Source organism: Euprymna scolopes, chromosome 21, assembly GCF_053919585.1.
Source record: "Euprymna scolopes isolate OS-2025 chromosome 21, ASM5391958v1, whole genome shotgun sequence".
NCBI classification, from domain to species: domain Eukaryota; kingdom Metazoa; phylum Mollusca; class Cephalopoda; order Sepiida; family Sepiolidae; genus Euprymna; species Euprymna scolopes.
In genome coordinates this window covers 27,269,854-27,292,414 of record NC_136502.1, presented here as the reverse complement: position 1 = coordinate 27,292,414, position 22,561 = coordinate 27,269,854, and the positions used below count along the sequence as shown (strand labels likewise).

At 30.1% G+C, this 22,561-nt stretch overlaps 2 protein-coding genes across 2 annotated transcripts in view; both read right to left on the bottom strand.

Annotated features, from left to right (window-relative positions):
* Nucleotides 1-272: 272 nt before the first annotated feature.
* Nucleotides 273-14,640, bottom strand: LOC145242950 (protocadherin beta-2-like). The gene is made up of 4 exons (XM_080106059.1): nt 14,466-14,640; nt 3,099-5,510; nt 1,254-1,374; nt 273-538 (listed from the first exon to the last, which is right to left on the bottom strand). Exons 2-4 carry the CDS (start codon nt 5,484-5,486, stop codon nt 387-389), a joined length of 2,661 nt encoding a protein of 886 aa, XP_079962185.1. The 5' UTR covers nt 5,487-5,510; nt 14,466-14,640; the 3' UTR covers nt 273-386.
* A 1,552-nt stretch (nt 14,641-16,192) lies between these two features.
* The window catches only part of LOC145242957 (protocadherin beta-2-like), a 13,948-nt gene continuing 7,579 nt past the window's right edge, over nt 16,193-22,561 (bottom strand). Inside the window, exons 2-4 of the mRNA XM_080106069.1 lie at nt 17,763-20,165; nt 17,150-17,273; nt 16,193-16,651 (exon numbers count right to left, since the gene is read on the bottom strand). Coding sequence (XP_079962195.1) covers nt 16,506-16,651; nt 17,150-17,273; nt 17,763-20,150 — 2,658 coding nt within the window. The 5' untranslated portion in view covers nt 20,151-20,165 and the 3' untranslated portion in view covers nt 16,193-16,505. The remainder of the gene's footprint in view (nt 16,652-17,149; nt 17,274-17,762; nt 20,166-22,561) is intronic.

Genomic DNA, 22,561 nt, shown 5'->3' with positions numbered 1-22,561 from the left:
AATAAAAAGCAGGGCAATGTTTAGCTGTCCCATACCCAGCATTACAATCTTCAAAGGAAGAAAATTAAAAAAAAAAGAAACTAAAAATCTTTCTTATGTATGAGGTACACTGTAATGTTTATAGTTTATTATTCAATTGTTTATTATTATAAGGATTTTATCAAATGTATGTGCTAATGTCATGTTCATTTAATTTAAATTCTAACAATACTTTTTTGCTGAAAATTAATCTGAAAATCATCATCTTAGAAGACAGATAATATTTTATAACCTTTAAAATGTATTCATTTTGTTTTGATATGGCAATAGAATTTTAAAAAGTGTTATCTACATGGCGGAAATATAAAGTAGTAAATGTGTGCAAATATAATTTGAATGAAAGTAAATTAGTTCTTCTGAGGTACTGGAGGCAAAGGTCTTGTGTTTGAAGTCTGTTCGTTGTCCATTTCTATAAGATTCCTTGATTGTGGATAAGGAGCAGAAATATCACTTTTGTTTACATGTCCTGATTGAATTGATGATTTCCTGGAGGACAAGTCTGGAAAATAAATATTTTCCTCTTAGAAATCAATCGCAAGAACTTTATGACAAATTTAGACAAATTTCAAACTATGTTTTTATTTTTCATTCTTTGTATAATTTTTTTGTTAATTTAAATTTATTTACAACTTGCTGTACTTACTCAGTATTGCTAGAAATGCAGTGAAGTAATATAGTTTTTAATTTTTAAAATTTATTTGTACATTTTTAAACTTAAGATAAACAACACATATTATATTTTTCAGTTTAAAATGATTTATTGAACTTGCTAATTTTTATTTATGGGTGATTACTTTAAAAAGCTTCATTAAAATCATCACTTGTCTATGTCAGACTTAGTAATGTTAAAAATAAATTGTTACTAAATATGTTACCATATTACTAATAACATAATAGAACTATAACAAATGAAACTTAAAGTAAAGTATATTTATCCGATTAAATGCTATTTGGGTATTCACAAAATAACTATATACATTTAGGTCTGTATCTTATCCATATGTTTTGAATGTTCAAGTACCAAAATGTTAAAATATAAAATATGTCGTTTTTTAATAAATATATTTGTTGGTTGTTAACAGAAGAAATTATTGAGCAACAGTTAAAAAGGAAGGAAACAGCAAAAAGTTAGATAATTAATTATAGGGATTGATAAATATTTTCTTCATAATCTTTGATTTTTCCTTCATTTAACTTTAGCATTGTTAAATTACCTGTTCTTTGTTGGTCATTTTGTGTAGTCTCTCCTCTCCAGCTCAGGTCTGCTTCTGATCGGGAAGAAACAGATCTCCAGGTGAAATAATCTGGTGGGATTGATACATTTTGTGTATACATCTGTTCAAAAAGATGAGAAAACAACAACAAATATTTCAATAAAGATTTTAATATATATAAACTTAAAATAATGCTTACTAAAGATTGACATTTACAATATCCTACAAGGAGAAAATTGTAATACCAGCAATTTTAAAGTAAATATTAAAAAAATCACAAAAGGAAATAAAACTATTATAGTAAAAAAGTATATGAAAATGAAATTATTTAAAATTCAATTAATGAAAAATATGATATTACTTGCTTATAAATGTAGAACAATGTGCGAATAAAAAATAATAAAACTGATTTTTATGCATTTATTTCTCAGGGAAGCAAGCCTGATTTAAATTCTCAATTAATATCCAAATGTTGTTTTATAATCAATATTGATAATATTGTCCCTTATTTTTAAAGAACAGGTTAAGTTTTCTTGAAACTCTTGCATGAGTATAGATATTTTAATGCCTCACAAAATATGATCTTTATTATTTACATTGAAACTGATTCTTTCTGCGATTGTTGATAATCTAATGAAAATTTAAAACTGCATCCTATATTTAATTTTCAATGATCCCACTTATATTGATTAAGTATTTATAACACAAGACAGCTTATTTCAAACATTTATCTAAGAATATTTTTTCCACTAGACTATATATGCTCTGGGTCTGATTAACATGAACATGTTAGAATTTTTCATTCCAAAAGTATAAATAGGCCCATTAATGTGGTTTGAGATTGTTGACAGAATGGATCTGATACAAATTCTTGCATAACTAAACTCATCATTTCATGTTGGTTTGATGCTGTAATCTAATAATGAATTTAAGATGAACAAATATATTTCCTCAGTTTTGGAACACTTTGAAGACAACTTTATTTAAGCATAGAAAAACGTTAATCTTTCCCTCCTTATGTATGAACTAGAAGAATACCCACCCCAGGACATAAAAAATTGGTTGTTTGAACAGAACAGTTTTGCGCCTTTTATGTCCCCCTTCTGAAAATTAAAATCACGATATAACTAATGCCTATGAATCAATGCAAATCTGATGTATTTGAATTTTCTGAAGGAGCCTGTGTGTGGGGGGGGGGGCGTTGGTATGATCCTTAAAAACTCTTTAAAAATTTATGAACTGAAATTTGGGGAATATTTAATAATTGGTGTGTAATACCTCGTATTAAACTTTTATATTAATCAAACATATTTGACTTTTCATATAGAGATTTCACTATTTTACTCCTTTTGCATGAAACTAAATGTAAACTAAATATAGTCCACATTTAGATCCCCTGCACTATTTGGATGAGTTCAAAAATTCATAATGATCGGTTGATGACTTAAGGAATGAACCCTGAACATATAAATCTAAAAACCTATGTAGATATATTAGTTTATAATTATTGAGTTTCTTATTGCTAAATTAATTGCAAGAAATATAAAGTATATGTAGAAAGGAGCTCATTGAAAAATAAATGTTTATAATGTTTAAATATATAGCATATCACTGTTAATAATACCTAAGACAATAGAGAAACATATAAATAAACTCTACTTTACTAAATTTGAAACAATCATAAAAAAAAAACAAAGGAAACATAAATAAAAAATTAAAAAAAGAATTTGTTTTTAATTGTGCTTTTATTTCCTAGAAATGTTTGAAATAAAGTTACATCTATAGACAATTTTTAATAAATGTGAATCAAATACATAGAAAAGACAAACTCTGTAAATTACTTACCTGTGAATGAACATCATTTTGTTGGTGTATTTTCTGTTGAAATCCACCTGTAGAAATTAGTTGCCTTTCTGATGTTGTCATAGAAGTATTTGTAGATGGTGTTTGATTCATTGGCAATGAATGAGCAGGATGAGGCCAAGTGTTTCCTGGGTAAGAAGGAGCAATGTGTTGTCTCTGTTCACCAACATATCTATTGGAAGGATCAAATGCTTGGGCATAGGCCACATTTGACTGACCATTACATCGAATGATGCAGATTGATAATGAAGCTGTAATGAAGACAGCTATTGTGACTGCTATGGCTGTAATAATAATGACGAGATTAAGATGCACCTTCTCTTCAGTGTGAAGCTGAACAACATTTAACATTTCTGATGTGTTGTTGCTGATAGTGAGTGTTAAAAAGAGAGTAGTTGTTGCTGATAGAACTGGCCTACCACTATCCTTGACAAGAATGTCAAGCTGATAGGAGCCAGCATTTTGTTGGCTGAGTTGTCTATTGAAAGCTAAGAAACCAGTGTACTGGTTGATGGTGAACATCTGTTTGTCATTGCCTCTGATTATTTGATATTTTAAAAATGCATTCTCTTGACTATCACTGTCGGCTGCCTTTATCTGTGTGATGTTCTTGTTTCTGGCATCAGGGTAATATGTGACATGTAGATTGTAAGGTTTAACACTGGGAAATGTAAAATATGGAGCATTATCATTTTTATCAGTGACCTCAACAATCACATTGACTGTGTTATTGAGAGATGGTGTTCCATTGTCTTTCACAAACACCTTGAAGTGATAAGTATGTTGAAACTCATGATCAAGAGACATAATTGCTGATAGTAATCCATTTGTGGTTATTTTGAAAGGTAAGAAGTGTTTGTTGTTATTGGTGATGAGAGAATATGTGAGTTTTCCTCCATCTCCCAAGTCTGAATCAGTGGCATTGATGTAGCCAAGAGTAATTCTTGAGTTTTGATTCTCATCAATGAAAAATTTAAATGTGTCTTTTGTAAATTGTGGCCTTACATCATTGATGTCCATCACTTGAATGGAGAATTTGCTGTTACTATGAAGAGGAGGAGAGCCTTTATCTTGACAACTGATCACAACATCATGGTGCCCTTCTATCTCTCTGTCAAGAGGATTTTTCAGTGTCACTTCATATTTCTTTGTACCTAAATTCTGAAGCTGAAATTTATCATGATGAAGATGACAAGTGACATCTCCATTTTGTCCTTCATCATTGTCTATTACTTTCACATAAGCAATAAAGCTACCAATTTTGTTGCCTTCAGAAATTTGAACGTTGTTGTCATCTGATTCACTCACAAAATTGACGTCAATAGTTGGAGCATTGTTTACTTGACTTATCACATTTATATAAACAATTGCCAAAGAACTAAGTGGTGGGATTCCCCCATCCTTAGCTTTTACATATAATTTATTAAATATTTCTTCATCTGAGTTTAACTTTTTCTGCAAAAATATCTGTCCTGTTGTTTCTATTAATTCAAAGAAACTTTTTACCTTTTCTGATGTTTGATGACTCCAGTAATATGAGACTCTTCCATTTTTTCCTGAATCCAAATCAGTTGCTGATAAAATAGCAATTGGTGTGACTTTACTTTCTTCATTCTTTATTGAAATGTTGTACATTTTCTCAGAAAATACAGGAAAGTTATCATTAACATCATTGACTGAGATGTGAACATTCAATATGCTTTGTTGAGGAGGAGTTCCAGCATCTTTAGCCACAACTTGTACAACATAAGAATCTTTTGTTTCTCTATCTAACCGTTCCTCCAATTTTATTCCCACCTGTGAAATCCCTTCAACATTTGAAACAAGATATAAAGAGAATGGCTCACTTTGCATCTTTTTCAGTTCATAAGTAATATTTGAATTTTGAAGTCCAATATCTTTATCATTGGCATTTGGTATTATGACTTTGGTTCCTATGCCTACATCTTCATCAAATTGTATATTTTCTTGTTGACTTGGAAATTCTGGTTTGTGGTCATTGATATCTTTTATGATCACTTTAATTTCTAAAATCCTCATTGAAGAAGTTCCTTTACGAACAGCTACATCAATGAGTTGAAAGCATTTTTTATTATGTATACACATTGCTTCTGCATCCAATGTGATTGTTGCGTAAAGTTTTCCTGTTTTCTTGGACACACGGAAATATTTGGAACTGCCATCCTTACTTTTTAACTGACTGAATGTGATAAGTTTCTTGTCCTTGTGAGGTATATCCCCTTTCACTTTAGAATCTGCAGAAATGTCTCCAATATAGGTGCCTGGACTATTTCCTTCCTCTACAGTGTAAGTCAAATCTACACTGATGCAAAAGGGCAGAATAGAAAACATCAGAGTCCATATCAACATGTTTCTTTCAGTTAAGCTTGTTACCTTGAGAAAGAAAGAAAATATCTATTATAATTTATAATGCTATGTTGATATGAATACTTGTTTACTATATTGATTTGTCTACATTTGAAAAATGGATGTCAACTAAATATTCTTGTCATTCATAACTTGTTGAAATTTAAAAGTCACTTCAGAATAATGGAATTCATAAAAATTAGTTACTCTATAAACTAATTAATAATAGTCAATCTTGACAGAAGAGAAATTCTTTGATATTTTGAAAGATGCACAAACAAATTATGGAATGTTAGGCTCTTCAAATTAAATAAAATAAAAGAAAATTATTACAAAACAATAGAGATGTATCATTTTCTTTAGCAATTTTTTTTTCAATAGAAACTTTCAATAAAATTTAAAGCATAAAAATCTCTGAAAATATGTTTGAATAAAAACAACATATTTGTTATTTTCTTTTTCATAAATTTAAGTTAAAGAATTTACTATATTTATCTTTTTTAATAATTAGAATTTTAAATATCTTAATTTTGAATAATACAAATGCAAAACACCTGTGTATGAGATTTTTAATGTAAAAAATGAAAATGGTTACATATATTTTAATTTTAAATCCGTTTTATATAAACTGAACCATCAATATATATTGTCTATCTTACTCTATGTATAAAATCACTTTTCCAAATTTTAGAATACATATTATAGTTTTTTTTCTTAGTTAACCTTATATGCATAAAAATATATAAACACAACTTTGTTTTATATATAAAGATTCTGTCTGTAACATTTTTTTATTAAAACATTGGTAGAAAATCATGTGTGCATACATACATATATACATATATATATATATATAAAATATATATAAAATCGTGTGTACATACATGTATGTGTGTGTGTGTTGTCATAGTGTTTCTCTATGCTGCAGAAACATGGATGACCCACAAGAGGCACATTAAGGTTCTAGAACATTTCCATCTTAAGTGCTTGAGAAGAATTTTGAATATCAAATGGCAAATGCACATACCGGACACAGAAAAAAGCATGATGCCTGAGCCTTGAAATCATAGTTACCACTGTGCGGTTGCACTGGGCAGGTCACATTGTATGTATTGGTGATGATTGTCTCTTGAAGCGACTCTTCTATGGAGAACATGCGAGTAGTAAACGTGCACAACATAAGCCCAGAAAGCACTACAAGGATAGCCTCAAAAGCAATCTGAGGGATACAGATATTGATACCGACACCGGGGAAGAAACTGCGGTTGATTGTAGCGCTTGGCAGAAATTGGTAAAAAATGGCTATGGTTATTCTCTTCACATTAAGAGGATGGAGCGTGCAAAGCTGAAAAGGGCACTAGGAGGGGAGATCTGGAATTTTTGCCAGGCATCCATGCAAATTGGATCTGTGAAACATGTGGTCGTGTTCTCCTTTCAAAGGCAGAGTATGTTAATCACCGGAAGTCTCACAATAGCAGACCATCGTCATTTAATATTCCACAGCGACCTCATAGCACAGTGTGTGTAATATGCAGTAAGGTATTTAATATGCAGTAAGGTATGCAGCTCTACATCTGGATTGAGAAGGCACATGGTTGTGCACAAAGACAATATTCCTCATCAGGATCCAATCAACCCCGTTAAGACATTGACCTTGGTGTGTCATGTCTGTCATAGTCTTTGTAAGTTAGTTGAAGGCTTTCAAAGTCACCTGAGGACACAAGAGGATATTTAATGCAGAACATGAATCTTGAAACGGCAATCATCTTTGAAGATGCTGCGTCATCATCATATATATACACACACAAATTTTCTATCAATGAGTAAATGCCATATATGAGTTTATATGCCCATTATGAGAATGTGTCTCCAAATAAAGCACATATATTGGCATGACCCGTACCACTAGTTCCTGCCACCTCACATACCACCTGACCTCTCCTCTTAGCGCAATCTATCAACACTTAATTAGTCAATTCATCAATGAACGTTTACTGTATCACAGTACCTGGAGACGACTCATGTGGGTTAAAAGCGTTAGTATGTTTGGTGAATTTCTCTACTCTCTTGCGGAAAATGTTAAAAGTTAGCCCACCATATTGAAAAAATACAGATAAAAGAAAAGAATATGCAGAGTTTAACATTGATATTTAACTAGACCTGTATAAATGAAAGAATCCTGGCCAATTCTACACACACACACACACACACATATATATATATATATATATATATATATATGTATATACAGCTGTCCCAAAAAGATGTAAAGATGTATGCACACTTTAAATAATTTTGAACCAGATGTTTGTTTTCTTTGCAGATTAAACTCATCAATCTTAATGATGGCAGCCAGGCTAACTCTTGAAAAAAACAAAAAACAAATTCTAAAATGCTATTGGAAGCATGAAAATGCTGTTGAAGTGTAAAGACAGTTTAGGAGTGTGTATACATCTTTTTGGGAGACCCTGTATATATATATATATATATATATATATATATATATATATATATAAGCGAGAAAGACACTGATAGAAATTCAGATGAAAAATCCTGATAGATATTACTTGAAGTAATACTTTCAAGAAGATCCTAGCCAAAAAGGAAAAGCTCAATATTTAAGAATAGAGCAATATATAAACAAACATTTAAACTAGATCAAACTACGACAACAAACGTATTTAACTGACTTATCTCAACAAACCAAGTCACCTTAAAAATTAAAATAAGCCAACCGTAAACTCACTTATTTAAGTAACCCTCCAAACATTCCATATTTTCACACCATGACGTGTCTCTATCTCCACCTCATAAGCTCACCCATCCCCACAGCAAAAACAGCACACCCACCCCCTATCACGCACACCTCACTTTGAAAATCACAAGAATATCCAATTCCCACTTGAACTTAAAATCAAGAGTTCATTCCTTTTAAAGAATACTAAAACGCAATTCCCCCTTCCCCTGCCTAAAATACTCCATTAAGAACCTGTATGTTCGCCCAACTTTAACCCTCCCCCTCTCCCTTTACCCTCTCTACTTCACCTCACTTCCTCTTTCCCTCATCTAAAAAGCTTCCTTCATCTAACATAAACAAGATAACAAACTATCTTTCTAATAGACTCATACCTCAAGCAAGCCATTCCAGCGTACTCTTCAGAATATTATCCCCAGGATTACTTTGCCATCTTTGGTATATTGATAACTACACTATTAATTCTGAGGTCCATTGCACACTTAATTCAATGCTCAAATTCTATTACAATGGAATGGTATATCCGCCCAATTTTGGATATACTTTGTCAACACCGAGAAAGCATTTGGACCACAGCAAATAACACACAATCAACGCAACAACGAATAAGGCTGCCTATACTTTTCGAAATATCAATAAGGAACAGTACGCTTTCGCTATATGGGAATATCACTTTCTCCCATGGGCCTATGTTCTGCCCACCCAGATTTATAACCCCGAATGACATTGGACTCCTTCCGATGATGGACTACCCAGGTTGTATCAACTTCTCTTTTCATATAATTTTATCCATATAATTATCCACAACCACTCAAAAAACTATTTTCAATAATTGTGTTGAAAAGCAAAATAGTGTCCATTCGCAGCTGAACATTTTGCTAACTGCATTTCGTTTCTTCTGATGATATGAGCCATTGTTGAAAATCCATGGATTAAGGAAATTAAATTAACCCCTTGTATATATTCCTTTGTCAGGCAATAAATTCTTAAATCGAATATATGTCTCTCTCTCTCTCTATATATATATATATATATGTGGTCCTTTTTTTTTTTAAATTTTAAATTAATTTTGGCTTTAATATTACAGGCACTTAATAATAATTATTAATTGAAATTAGATTTTTAATTTAATATAATTTAATTTTAAAGTTAAGAAAATCATCACCATCCGATAAATAAAAAGGGGTGGTCGCAAAATTAAACATGAACTCGTGATATATATATATATTTCCACTTCCGGTTATAAAATAGGTGAGTATTGGCTGAAAAGAGCTTGATATAGGTATCTAAAACGGTCCTTATTATCGGGTTTGAAACCAACGATACCAATGACTTGTTTCATCTAAAACCTTTCTGTATACAAAATATAAAATATAAATAAGCTCTTACTTTCAGATTTTCCCTATAATTGAGCACTCTGCTGGATTTCTTCCCCCCCCCCCAATAATTTATATATATATATATATATATATATATATATATATATATATAGATATATATATATATATAAAGAACCAGCAACTTTTAAAAGTATCATTACAATCCTATATCTACTTTTCTGGAATACATATTTGACTATTTCAATCATGAGGAAAATCAATTAGTTATTTGAAACTGTTTTAGAGTTATCTCCCTTGCACTCAATGTGTTTTATATGAATAAACACAAGAAAAACATTGAATCTGACATCAAATACTTTGAGGAAAATGCAAAAGTATGAACATTGAAACAATACGATTTACTGTATTTTCTAGTGAATTTTTAAGAATATCTAAAAATATATGTTTATATATACACTAGCTAAAGTACCCATCAATATAGAATTTCTCAAAACCTTCTGTATATCAGTTTAAAAAGTTTTACTATAAATTGTAGTAAAATAATGAAACAAAAATTATCCAAGTTAATGATGACAATATAGTCTAGGAAGTAACTGAAACAATATAGCAAGAAAAACTAACAAAAAACAATTGTCTAGTGTAAGATTCAAACCTTGAAAAATAGCATAAAATTAAACTGAATATGAACACTTCATCCACAGGGTGACCAAACAAAGGAAAATATTTTTGTCTTTTCAGCCTACTTAAAGTGTTTAAGCTTGATTGTCTAAAATAAATAAAAATAAATAATGGTCAAATAAATACAAGGATTTGACTGAAAACAATTTGGACTTATTTTTATGTTTTGCATTTCGTACAAGTAGTGAAAAGGTTCAAATTATTATAAGTTAGTATGTTTTCCAGATAGCTAGAAGGGAAACAATAAAAAAAGCAAACATTTTGTTTCTAATAGACATTTTTACATATATTTGTTAATAATTAAAATCTTATGACATTAATAAAGATATTGGATTGAAGATGTTGATTTCAAATCTGATAAGTTTTGCTCAAATAAAGTCTTTAACTCTGGTATCAAAACACATAACTTTACTATATATATATATATATATATATATATATATATATATATATATTCGATTGGCAAAATTTTAGAATAATTATAAAGAAGTGAACCATCGCGTAAATTCAATTAACTAAAATAAGATGGAAAACGGGGTGAGGAAAAGGAAAAAAAATAGGGCAAGTTGTATGCAACACATGTACAATTAAATAAAATAAATAAGTCGATTAAAAACAAGATCGTTAAAATACACCCGAAGCGCTTTTCGTTCAGACTAACATTTTCAAGGGTCATAAGTCATACCACTACCAAATATTCTAAAAAATAATAATTTTCAGACTTATGACCCTTGAAAGTGTTAGTCTGAACGAAAAGCGCTTCAGGTGTATTTTAATGATCTTGTTTTTAATCGACTTATTTATTTTATTTAATTGTACATGTGTTACATATAACTTGCCCCATTTTTTTTCCTTTTCCTCACCCCGTTTTCCATCTTATTTTACTTGATTGAATTTACACGATGGTTCACTTCTTTATAATATATATATATATATATATATAATTATTTCCACAGCCCAAAGAATACAGTCCACAAGAGCCATGCCAGCCAACGAACCGGAAGTCTAAAACTCGAGTCTTAGACTTCCAGTTCATTGGCTGGCATGGCTCTTGTGTGTTGCGTCATTCTTTAGACTGTGAAAATAATTATATATAATCTCTCACATTCTGAAAATAATATATATATATATATGTGTATGTGTGTGTCTGTGTCTGTTAAATTTCAAATTTATTGTCTATTAAGAGACAATTTCATCTTGAATCTTGTCTATTTAAAAGATTATAAAAGCAATATATCACAACTAAAACAAAATACTTTAAAATATAGTTAAAAAAAATATATATTCACATTAAAATTTTTTATGAAAGTTATGATACTTATATATTTTTATATTGGGTTAAAAATTTAATTCGAAAGTATATCCATCTGTATTGGATTCTTCAGACTACTATTCTGAACTTGAATGTTATTTTCACAATGTTACAGTCAATGTAATCCCTGACCTTTTTCAGGTGTATCTTGTTGTACTCTAGAATCTTTTTGCAGAACTTGGAAATCTGCACTGAAATTTCAAACAGAACCCTTTATTTAATCCATGGGGTAGCATGCTCTCAACCGTGTAGTCTAAAATGTAATTTAAAAAATTAATGCAAATCAGCAGTAAGGAGTGAACCCAAGACTTTTTGGTTGCAGATCAGTTGCTTTCCTGCCTGCTGGAAAACTGCTTCTGTAATGCCAGTTTTCAAGAATTCTGGCGAAAGAACTGACCCAGTAAATTATCGCCCCATTAGCCTCCTCCCACTTTTCGCCAAAATATTTGAGACAATAATTAAGCTCTAGTCCATCACCTTACAGATGCTAAATTTCTGACTGACCAACAATATGGATTTAGGCAAGCCCGTTCCACAGTAGACATCCTAACTGTAATCTCAGAACGTATATACCAGTCACTGGACAAAGCAGAGGAGGGTAGAGCGGTAGCTCTAGATATGTCTAAGGCTTTTGACAGGGTATGGCATGAGGGTTTTCTCAAGAAAATCAGATCATACGGCATCACTGGAAGAATACATAACATAATTAGATCCTTCTTAGATAAGAGAAAAATCCAGGTTGTCCTTGACGATCGTACATCTAAACAATATATATATATATATATATATATATATATATATATATATATGAATGTGGGAGTGCCTCAGGGGTCTATCCTTGGATCTCTTTTATTCCTAATATTCATAAATGACCTCCCTGACAAAATTGTCTGTGAGATGGGTATGTATGCTGATGACACCATGCTCTATAACAGACACGACAGGAAAACAAATGAACACATATCTAAAGAAATGGCAGAAACATTAGCGGAAGACCTCCTATCCGTAGTGGAATGGGGACAAAAATGGATGGTCACCTTCAATGCTGCCAAGACTAAACTTGTTTCCTTCAATAATTACAAGAAACCTTCCCTACCGCTAATAGCAATGGTCAATGACTTTTTATCTGAAAGTACATCTTTTAAACTCCTCGCCCTAACGTTCACAGGAAACATGAGTTGGAACAATTATATTGAAAACATTGCCAGGACCGCTGCGAAGAAGGTGGGTTCTCTCTACCATGCTAGAAAGCTATTAATGCCTGAAAGTATCCTATATCTCTATAAGGTCACCATTCGGCCATGTATGGAGTATTGTTGTCATATTTGGGCTGGTGCATCTGCCACTAGTCTCTCGCTCCTAGACAAGGTTCAAAAGAGAGTTGCCAATCTGATAGGTCCTGAACTGTCAGCTAAACTTCAGCCTCTGTTACATCGATGAAATGTTGCATCCCTCTGCCTGTTCTACAAGTACTTTAACGGTGAATGCTCTGAAGAACTGCAAGCACTTGTGCCCCCACGACGTAAACACCCCTGACAAACCCGACAAGCAGCTAAATCCAACCCCTTCACAATAGATCCCTAGATGCAAGAGAGCCTTCTACTCCAGTGGTTTCTTTACCAGAACAGCAAGACTTTGGAATTCCCTTCCGGGTCCTTGCTTCCTCGACTGTACTGACATGCAGAAGTTCAAGTGTAATGTGAACCGACATGTTGCTGTCCAACTTCCTACACAGTACCCCTGATGCTTATGTCCCTGATAGTAGCCCCCTACAACAAAGTGGCAATGTGCCTTGTTTGGGGTGAAAATGTAATAAAAAAAAGAAAAAAAAAAGGAGTCTGCCTTTGGGCTAGATCCATCCTGCCCACAGCGACTGTTGAGTTTTGCCCGATGGCTATAGAAAATGGGCTGATAGGTCATTTGGTGTCAGTTGAGAAGGATTGCTCTGGTGTTGCTAGGTTCATGCTTGGGATCATGTTCATTCAATTCAATGGTGTTGCTCAGGATCATGTTCTATCAATTTGAAAGTATTGCTCGGAATCGCGTTCTCTTTGGCAGACATGAGTTCTGTTGGATTTGCATTGGATTTTCATGATACGAACATATTTAGCAACAGTTGTGAAGATAACACTCAAGATGAGAACAGTAATCTGAAGAATCCAAGTAATATAAATAATAAATCCTCGTTTAAAAAAATTCACAGACAAGAAGTGTATTCATGTTTTTGTTGTTTTAATAGTTTTAATTTATTTAATTCATCTCAAAAATACTTTCATTTCATTTAAACATTTAAAGTATACAAACATGTTTATTTATATTACACATATTTGAAATTCTTAAAAGTGTACATCATGTAATAATTTTGACTAAAATCTAATAAGTACTACATAATGTCATCATCACATCTCTTTAATAAATTGTTGTGAAATTTGGAATATGACCTTTTAAATAATGAAAGATAAAAAAAGAAATCGAAATAGTATAAATTTAAAATTTATCAAAAATAAATTTCTTTTCAAGTTTTTATACTTTTTCATATTTGTTTTGTGATGAATATTAGCATTATATAAAATAAAATGCTGGTAGGTGTAGATTTGTGTAATGGCGTTTGTACCAAAAGGAAAGAAGAATTAGTATATTTTTTCATCAAGTTGATTTTATATCCATGGAAAAGGATTTTTAAATTAAACAAATTATAAATTATATCAATTATTAATGCTATTTATCATTGATGTCTTTTCTTTTTTTTTTTTGACAAACTTATTTTTCATACAGAATTTTACAAAATCCATCATAGTGTTTGGAAGAAAGAATAAGAGTGTCAAATTGGAAAGAGTTCTTTTACAAGATGTGTTTTTCTTAATGGAAACAAAGAAAGCAGAAAAATGTATTCTTACCTTTGTTAGAATTTCCAATATTATTATTGATACAGTATATTATCAAGTATTAATTCACTCAATATAAGAACTAATAAATGAGATAAAATATAAAAGTGGGCTGCGGTTATGAGTTTGATAAAGTAATAGTAGTCCTAAAATGTATTTAGTGTGTGTAATGGTGTATTCACTAGAAGAAGGAGGAAGTTCAAGTTTAAAATAGTATGCTCATAAACCACTGTCGCCACCCCATATTACACTATGTTTTAATTGAATTTTTTTTTTTGTCGATACAATTGTTTTCAAATTTATTTTTAATTCATGATAACATAAAAATGGGTTTGTTTTATTTATATTGCAATTTTATTACTTTGTGCATTTGTTCCCAGAATGCATTATTCTTGTACACATATTATTCGTCCTTTATGGTCTACATCAGTCTTTCTATTTTTGCCTTTCTAGATTCTTTACTTTTCATTGTTTAAAAACATGAATAATTGTTAATTATCCTTTAGAATATTAAGTTACATATATTCTGATACCTTTTTAAAATCCTTAATATCATTGTGTGTGTGTGTGTGTGTGTATATATATATATATATATATATATATATATATATATATATATATATATATATATATATATATATATAAAATGCATTTCATTTATGTATATACTGATTTATGCCCGAATTATTTAGTTTTATTTCCTTTTACAGATTATGCATGGTTTTCTTATGTCAATATTAAAAATTTTAAATAAATAAAATAGCATTAGTATGTGTTTTAATAGTTTTATGGTTTTTTTATTATTATTATTATTATTATTATTATTATTATTATTATTATTATTATAATCATCATCATCATCATCATCCGGCATATGTAAAACATATAAATAATGAATTTTATAAACTAATTTAACTTATGGAATATGATGCTGTCAATGTGGATATGTGTTGTGCATTTTCTTGTTCATTTTAATTTCAACATAATTTATACAGACTGACTATTGGATAACAATCTCATCATCATATTAGAAATTTGTTATCTTTTTATTTCTATGATTTCTGATGATAGAACAAATATGTCTCTTTTACTGAAATAATTTATTTAAAGAATAACTCATTGACATTCTTGAAAAAATATTAATTATTAATTAGAATAACACTTTTTATTCATAAAGTACATAGAAAAGTTTACAGTCTTTTCTTTACTTCATCAGCATTTTTTCAATAATCATGTTTGTACTAATCATTAAGAAGATGATTGGTCAATTAAAAAAGTTTTAGAACTAATTTGCATTTACTGTGGACTATTGTCATCATGCACAGACAAATAGTTTACTTATTTCTTTTAAAAAATTATGAAAATTATTATTGTATAATTACATTTTTTTATTTTTTGAATTTTAAAATGGTTCATTGGAAATATTTAATTGATTATAGTTGTGTGAGATATCTATTGTTCCTTAATTCCTGATCCTACCAGACTGAAATACGCCTATTTTTAAAATGACTGATTCCAACAATATATCATTGAATTCCTCATAAAACTAAACAAACAAATCTTCTCTAATTTTTATTCACAAGTTTATTAGAAAGTTTATTGATTATGATTGATTTTCCTAAAGTTTATTCAATATCCTGTTTTTGCTAATTGCTACAAATGATTGCTTTGAAATTTTAAATCATGCTTACTCAACCTTAAAAAGTGATGTAAATTTTCAGTTAACAAACCGCATTATATAAAAAGAAAGACATTTTTTATTATCTCCATCTTTTACAGATTTAATTTTACATTGTTTTTTACATGTTTGTTCAATTTTACTTAAATTCTTATGATAATCTTCTAATGAATGTTAGCTATAAGAATTTATTAAAATAAATCTGATTTTCTTGACTTTTTTAAACATTCATTTATCTTGCTTTATTATTCAATTAAAATTCAATAATAGAAATTGTCTTGTCAGTGAATATATACATCGTGTAAATATTATGTAGTAAATATCTGTATGTATTGTTTGATTTAAAAGTAGATTTGTTTTCGTCGTTAGTATTATCATTGTGGTACTGGAGGCAAAGGTCTTGTGTTTGAAGTCTGTTCATTATTCATTTCTATAAGATTTCTTGATTGTGGATAAGGAGCAGAAATATCACTTTTGTTTACATGTCCTGATTGAACCGATGATTTCCTGGAAGACAAGTCTGAAAAATAAAATTAGCTCATGTTTTCAATCAATTAAATAAAATTTTATGGACAGATTTCAGAAAAATAGTTTTAAATTTTCATTATTTTCTTGATATCTTAATTTTATTTACAATTTGTATCGTATGCCAAAATCATTTTCATGAGATAAGTAAATTACATACATTTTGTAAATTCTTCAAACTAGTTTTAATTGTTCATTCTTAGTCTTAGTTGATGTTTCAATTTCATTTGTAGTATGTATCTGATGCATAATTGCATGACTATAAACAGAAAGTTTTGTATGATAGACATATCATGTTCTTACTTCTCTACATACTGAGCACAAAAATTCTAAGAACAGGATTCACTAGTTATTATTTTGTCTATTTATGTCTGGTTTTTTTTTTGTTCGAACTTATAGACAGATAAAAAAACAAACAATTTCTTATAGAAATAAACAAGTATCTTTATAATTTTTTATTTTTCCCTAAATAACATTATCTTTATTAAGTTACCTGTTTGTTGTTGATTACTTGGTGCATTCTCTTCTCTCCAGCTGAGGTCGGCTTCTGATTGAGATGGTACAGCAGATCTCCAGGTGAAATAATCTGGTGGGATCGATACATTTTGTGTGTACATCTACTCAAAGTGACAGAAAAGCAACAAGAAATACAACAACAATGATGTAAAAAAGAGATAATGAGTATATGAAAAAATTATTTAGCAATTTTAAAGAGATATTTTATTTTTTTTATTTTCACATAAGATACAATGAAAATTGTTTTTTTTTGTTTTTGTTTTTTTACATCAGTGTAAACTTTAGAAGACTTTATGTGCAATAATGTATACCCATAAATAATTTAGTTCTACCTCAGTATACTTTGGAAATGATACATCAACAACCAAGTTACTAAGATTAGAAAATATCGACTTATATATCATATCAATATTTTTATCTTTTATAAGCAAATAGTGTAAAATTAGTAAATTAACTGATTTTAGTACAAAATAGCTTTTTCTAAAGCAAAGCAACCAAAATTCTGTTATTTAAATTTATTTGTATTGCTTTACCAATATTTGTTAAAAAACATGCCTCAAATGCAAAAATAAAACATCAAGAATACTTACATGTGCTGAAACATCACTAAGTGGTTGTGTTTTCTGTTGAAGTCCATCTGTAGAAATGATTTGTCTTCTTGATGTTGTCATGGGAGTATTTGTAGATGGAATTTGGTTTATTGGTAAAGGCTGAGCAGGATGAGGCCAAGTGTTTCCTGGGTAAGAAGGAGCAATGAGTTGTCTCTGTTCACCAACATATCTATTGGAAGGATCAAGTGCTTGGGCATAGGCCACATTTGACTGACCATTACATCGAATGATGCAGATTGATAATGAAGCTGTAATGAAGACAGCTATTGTGACTGCTATGACTGTAATAATAATGACGAGATTAAGATGAACCTTCTCTTCAGTGTGAAGCTGAACAACATTTAACATTTCTGATGTGTTGTTACTGATAGTGAGTGTTAAAAAGAGAGTAGTTGTTGCTGATAGAACTGGCCTACCACTATCCTTGACAAGAATGTCAAGCTGATAGGAGCCAGCATTTTGTTGGCTGAGTTGTCTATTGAAAGCTAAGAAACCAGTGTACTGGTTGATGGTGAACATCTGTTTGTCATTGCCTCTGATTATTTGATATTTTAGAAATGCATTCTCTTGACTATCACTGTCGGCTGCCTTTATCTGTGTGATGTTCTTGTTTCTGGCATCAGGGTAATATGTGACATGTAGATTGTAAGGTTTAACACTGGGAAATGTAAAATATGGAGCATTATCATTTTTATCAGTGACCTCAACAATCACATTGACTGTGTTATTGAGAGATGGTGTTCCATTGTCTTTCACAAACACCTTGAAGTGATAAGTATGTTGAAACTCATGATCAAGAGACATAATTGCTGATAGTAATCCATTTGTGGTTATTTTGAAAGGTAAGAAGTGTTTGTTGTTATTGGTGATGAGAGAATATGTGAGTTTTCCTCCATCTCCCAAGTCTGGATCAGTGGCATTGATGTAGCCAAGAGTAATTCTTGAGTTTTGATTCTCATCAATGAAAAATTTAAATGTGTCTTTTGTAAATTGTGGCCTTACATCATTGATGTCCATCACTTGAATGGAGAATTTGCTGTTACTATGAAGAGGAGGAGAGCCTTTATCTTGACAACTGATCACAACATCATGGTGCTCTTCTTTCTCTCTGTCAAGAGGATTTTTCAGTGTCACTTCATATTTCTTTGTACCTAAATTCTGAAGCTGAAATTTATCATGATGAAGATGACAAGTGACATCTCCATTTTGTCCTTCATCATTGTCTATTACTTTCACATAAGCAATAAAAATTCCAGATTTTGCATTTTCTAAAATCTCCATTGAATTTTTGTTTGATGAAGAAGGGAAATTTATGTCGATTACTGGAGCAGTGTTCTCATGACTGAGTACATTTACATAAACTATTGCTATGGAACTTAATGGTGAACTTCCTCCATCTTTTGCTTTTATATACAATTTATGTATTATATCTTCTGAGTCTATCTTTTTATTCAAGAAAATCTCTCCAGTAACTTCAACTAATTCAAAGAATGACTTTGCACGTTCTGGTGTTTGGTGGCTCCAATGATATGAGACTCTTCCATTTTTTCCTGAATCCAAATCAGTTGCTGATAAAATAGCGATTGGTGTGGTTTTGCTTACCTCATTCTTTATGGAAATGTTGTACATCTTCTTAGAAAATATTGGAAAATTATCATTAACATCGTTAACTGAAATGTGAACATTTAATATGCTTTGTTGAGGAGGAGTTCCAGCATCTTTAGCCACAACTTGTACAATATAGGAATCTTCAGTTTCTCTGTCCAATACTTTTTCTAATTTTATTCCTAGTTGTGATGTTTCTTCAACACCAGGGGCAAAAAATAAGGAAAATGGTTCTTTTTTATGCTTTTTAATTTCATATGTAATTTTTGAATTTAAAGATCCAACATCTTTATCAACAGCATTAGAAATGATTACTTTAGTTCCTACTGTGACATCTTCATCAAATTCAATGTTTGCTTGCTTATCTGGAAACTCTGGTTTATGATCATTGATATCTTTTATGATGACTTTAATTTCTAAAATCCTCATTGAAGAACCTCCTTTACGAACAGCTACATCAATGAGTTGAAAACATTGTTCATTACGTTTACACATTGCTTCTGCATCCAATGTGATTGTTGCATAAAGTTTTCCTGTTTTCTTGGACACACTGAAATATTGGGAACTGTCAACTTTTCCTTGTAGTTGGCTGAATGTGATAAGTTTTTTGTCTTGGTAGGACATGTTCTCCATTATCTTAGAATCTGCAGAAATATCTCCAATGAATATACCTGGGTTTTTTCCTTCCTCCACAGTATAAGTTAGGTCTACACTGAGACAAATAGGTATAGTGCATAGGAAAAAATATATATTTTCTTGCATGTTTTGTTTTTTAACCTGTTAAGAAATAGATACATTTTATTTAATATATAGAATTTATAAGTATTTGGAAATCAAGATTATGTATAGTCTTTAAAAATGTTAATTTTTTATAATAAATTATAATTTTGATTTATTCTTATAATTTTATGTACACAATGCTTTTTATATTGCATTTTACATTTCAATTCTAATCGAGCTTTTAAAGAATAATATATTTTTATTTACAACTGTTTGTGTTAACCAACCTGTTTTATTGTAAATCTTATTGATACAGCACCTTTTATTCAATATATAGAGTCTGACAGAATTTTATTTCTTTATAGTTTTACTCTTGCAAAAATGACAAATTTCATTGACTAAAATAGATTAATAAACACAATTTAAATCTGTTTAATCATTTATTTTGACCCTAAATTGATCTGTCTGATAGTAAAAAATTATTCTCAATTATATTGAATCATTTTTGTGTTTAGTCCAGGTCAACATTGTTTTTTCTTTGTCTTAAGAAATATTGTGGCTGATTTTTTACCCTCAACTTATCATGTACTATGCCTGTTACCCATTACACCAGTAATTTATTTAGTAAAATAAATAATTTTCTCTTCATTAGTAGATAACACTACAAGTCCATAATTTTTTCACACTTTCTAGCATTAATATATATGAATTAATAATTGTTTTAAATAGTTCACGGATAATTATGTAACTTACAGCAAACAGAGAAAACTTTTTTGTCATAATTTTTTCATTAGTTCATGCTATAAAAATTAAAATTATACTTTAACTACTATTTAGATAAAATCCACAAATGCTAACATTATGGGTATTTATATTGATATGATCCCGGTAATGGATACATATCATTTGAAGTAGTTGAGTGGTTTTACTTGTTAGAGTAATAAATCTGGTATGTTGCAGCAAGGATGGGTATTGTAGTTGAAGCAAAAGTTTTTAGCATGAGGCTTGTGTATCTTTCGATGTTTCTCACAAATGTCTTTACCAACTGGTATTTATGGCTTAACCAGCCAATCACAATATTGTAGGAGAAAGACATATCTATATCCATTACACCATTTATGCATGTATTACATTATGACTTCAGTATTTGTGCTATGCTGACAGCACTATAAACTGAAAGTTTAAAGTTTATTTAAGACTTACGTTTTAGGAACTGGGAACACTTTTCCTTTAATGGTGTTAAATGAATAATGGAGAAGTTAAAGTACAAAAAACTTTCTGCTTTCTGTCATTAATGGCCACATGTGGTAAATATTGTGTTTTCACTGGTTATCCTTTGCCTTATCCAATTTGGTAGCAAATGGTACAGCACATTTAATTATTCCTCTTAAGAAATGTTTATATTAGAATTATAATAATTAAAATATAAATCAAATAATCATAGAGACTGAACTTATTTTAAAACAAGAATTTAGAATGATAGGGACAAAATCTCTACATTTGTTTTTGAAAATGTTTTGTTAATAAAAAATAAAAGCACCTTACATTAAAAAATAAATATTTCATATATCTCCTCCTTTCTTTTCTTAACATATTTCTTTTTGTATTGAAACCTTGTGACAAAAAATCTAAACAATTTGGTTTTCTTATTTGTATGTTTAGATGCCACATATGTTGAATATCAATCCTACAGATTCCTTTTGTCTTGCTTATTCTGTGTGGTCCTTGAAATCTAATTGATTGTTATTTGGGGAGGTGGGGACTGTAGATTAACCACCAAGTATAATTACAATTGGATATAATTGCACAACTACTGAGAATTGCCACTTCTGTGTTCAGCAGTCAGTGGTGAATTGTGAAAATCAGTTCCCTGTGTATTTTGCACATACAAAAATCTAGGTCATCTCATAACAAATTGTGAAACGTAATTTTTTTCATTGTAAAGTTTGAGTATTATTTTTAATATAAATTTATTTATTATAACAGAAATGTTTTCTTTTTTAGAAATACCCAAAAGAAATATATTTTTACAAAAGAATGGCTTTCTAAATAATAATATTATCATTTATCATCATGGGGAGGGGGTTTTGTTAACTATTTTTTCACATAACAATTTAATGAACAAAAGAAAATGCGTTTTTATTGTCCCAAAATAAAAAAAAGTTAGGTATGTGCAAAAATGGTGAATAAATAAATAAATAAATAAACACATGACTTCAAAGAGGTTTATCATAATTATTTTTTTAGTTTACACAAGCGGGGGTACCCGGCATTGCCCGGGTGTTTGTAGGTGTGTGTGGTGTTAAATAAAAAAGAAACCGGGGGGGGGGGTAAAAGTTGGTAGGATCGAACTCGAAGCCCTGAGGCGAAGTTTGAAAATAAAATCGGCCAGCCAGAATGAGTTACTGAAAGATGTTTGAATTTATTTAAGTAAGAACCAAATTGACAAGTGC

Bases quoted from the DNA above. Each gene is read 5' to 3' on its own strand.
- LOC145242950 (XM_080106059.1), bottom strand. From the start codon at position 5,486: ATGTTGATATGGACTCTGATGTTTTCTATTCTGCCCTTTTGCATCAGT. The intron at 1,375-3,098 runs GTAAGTAATTTA...CTTTTTGAACAG, and splicing joins AAAATGATGTTCATTCACAG to ATGTATACACAAAATGTATC. The intron at 539-1,253 runs GTAATTTAACAA...TTTATTTTCCAG, and splicing joins AAATGACCAACAAAGAACAG to ACTTGTCCTCCAGGAAATCA.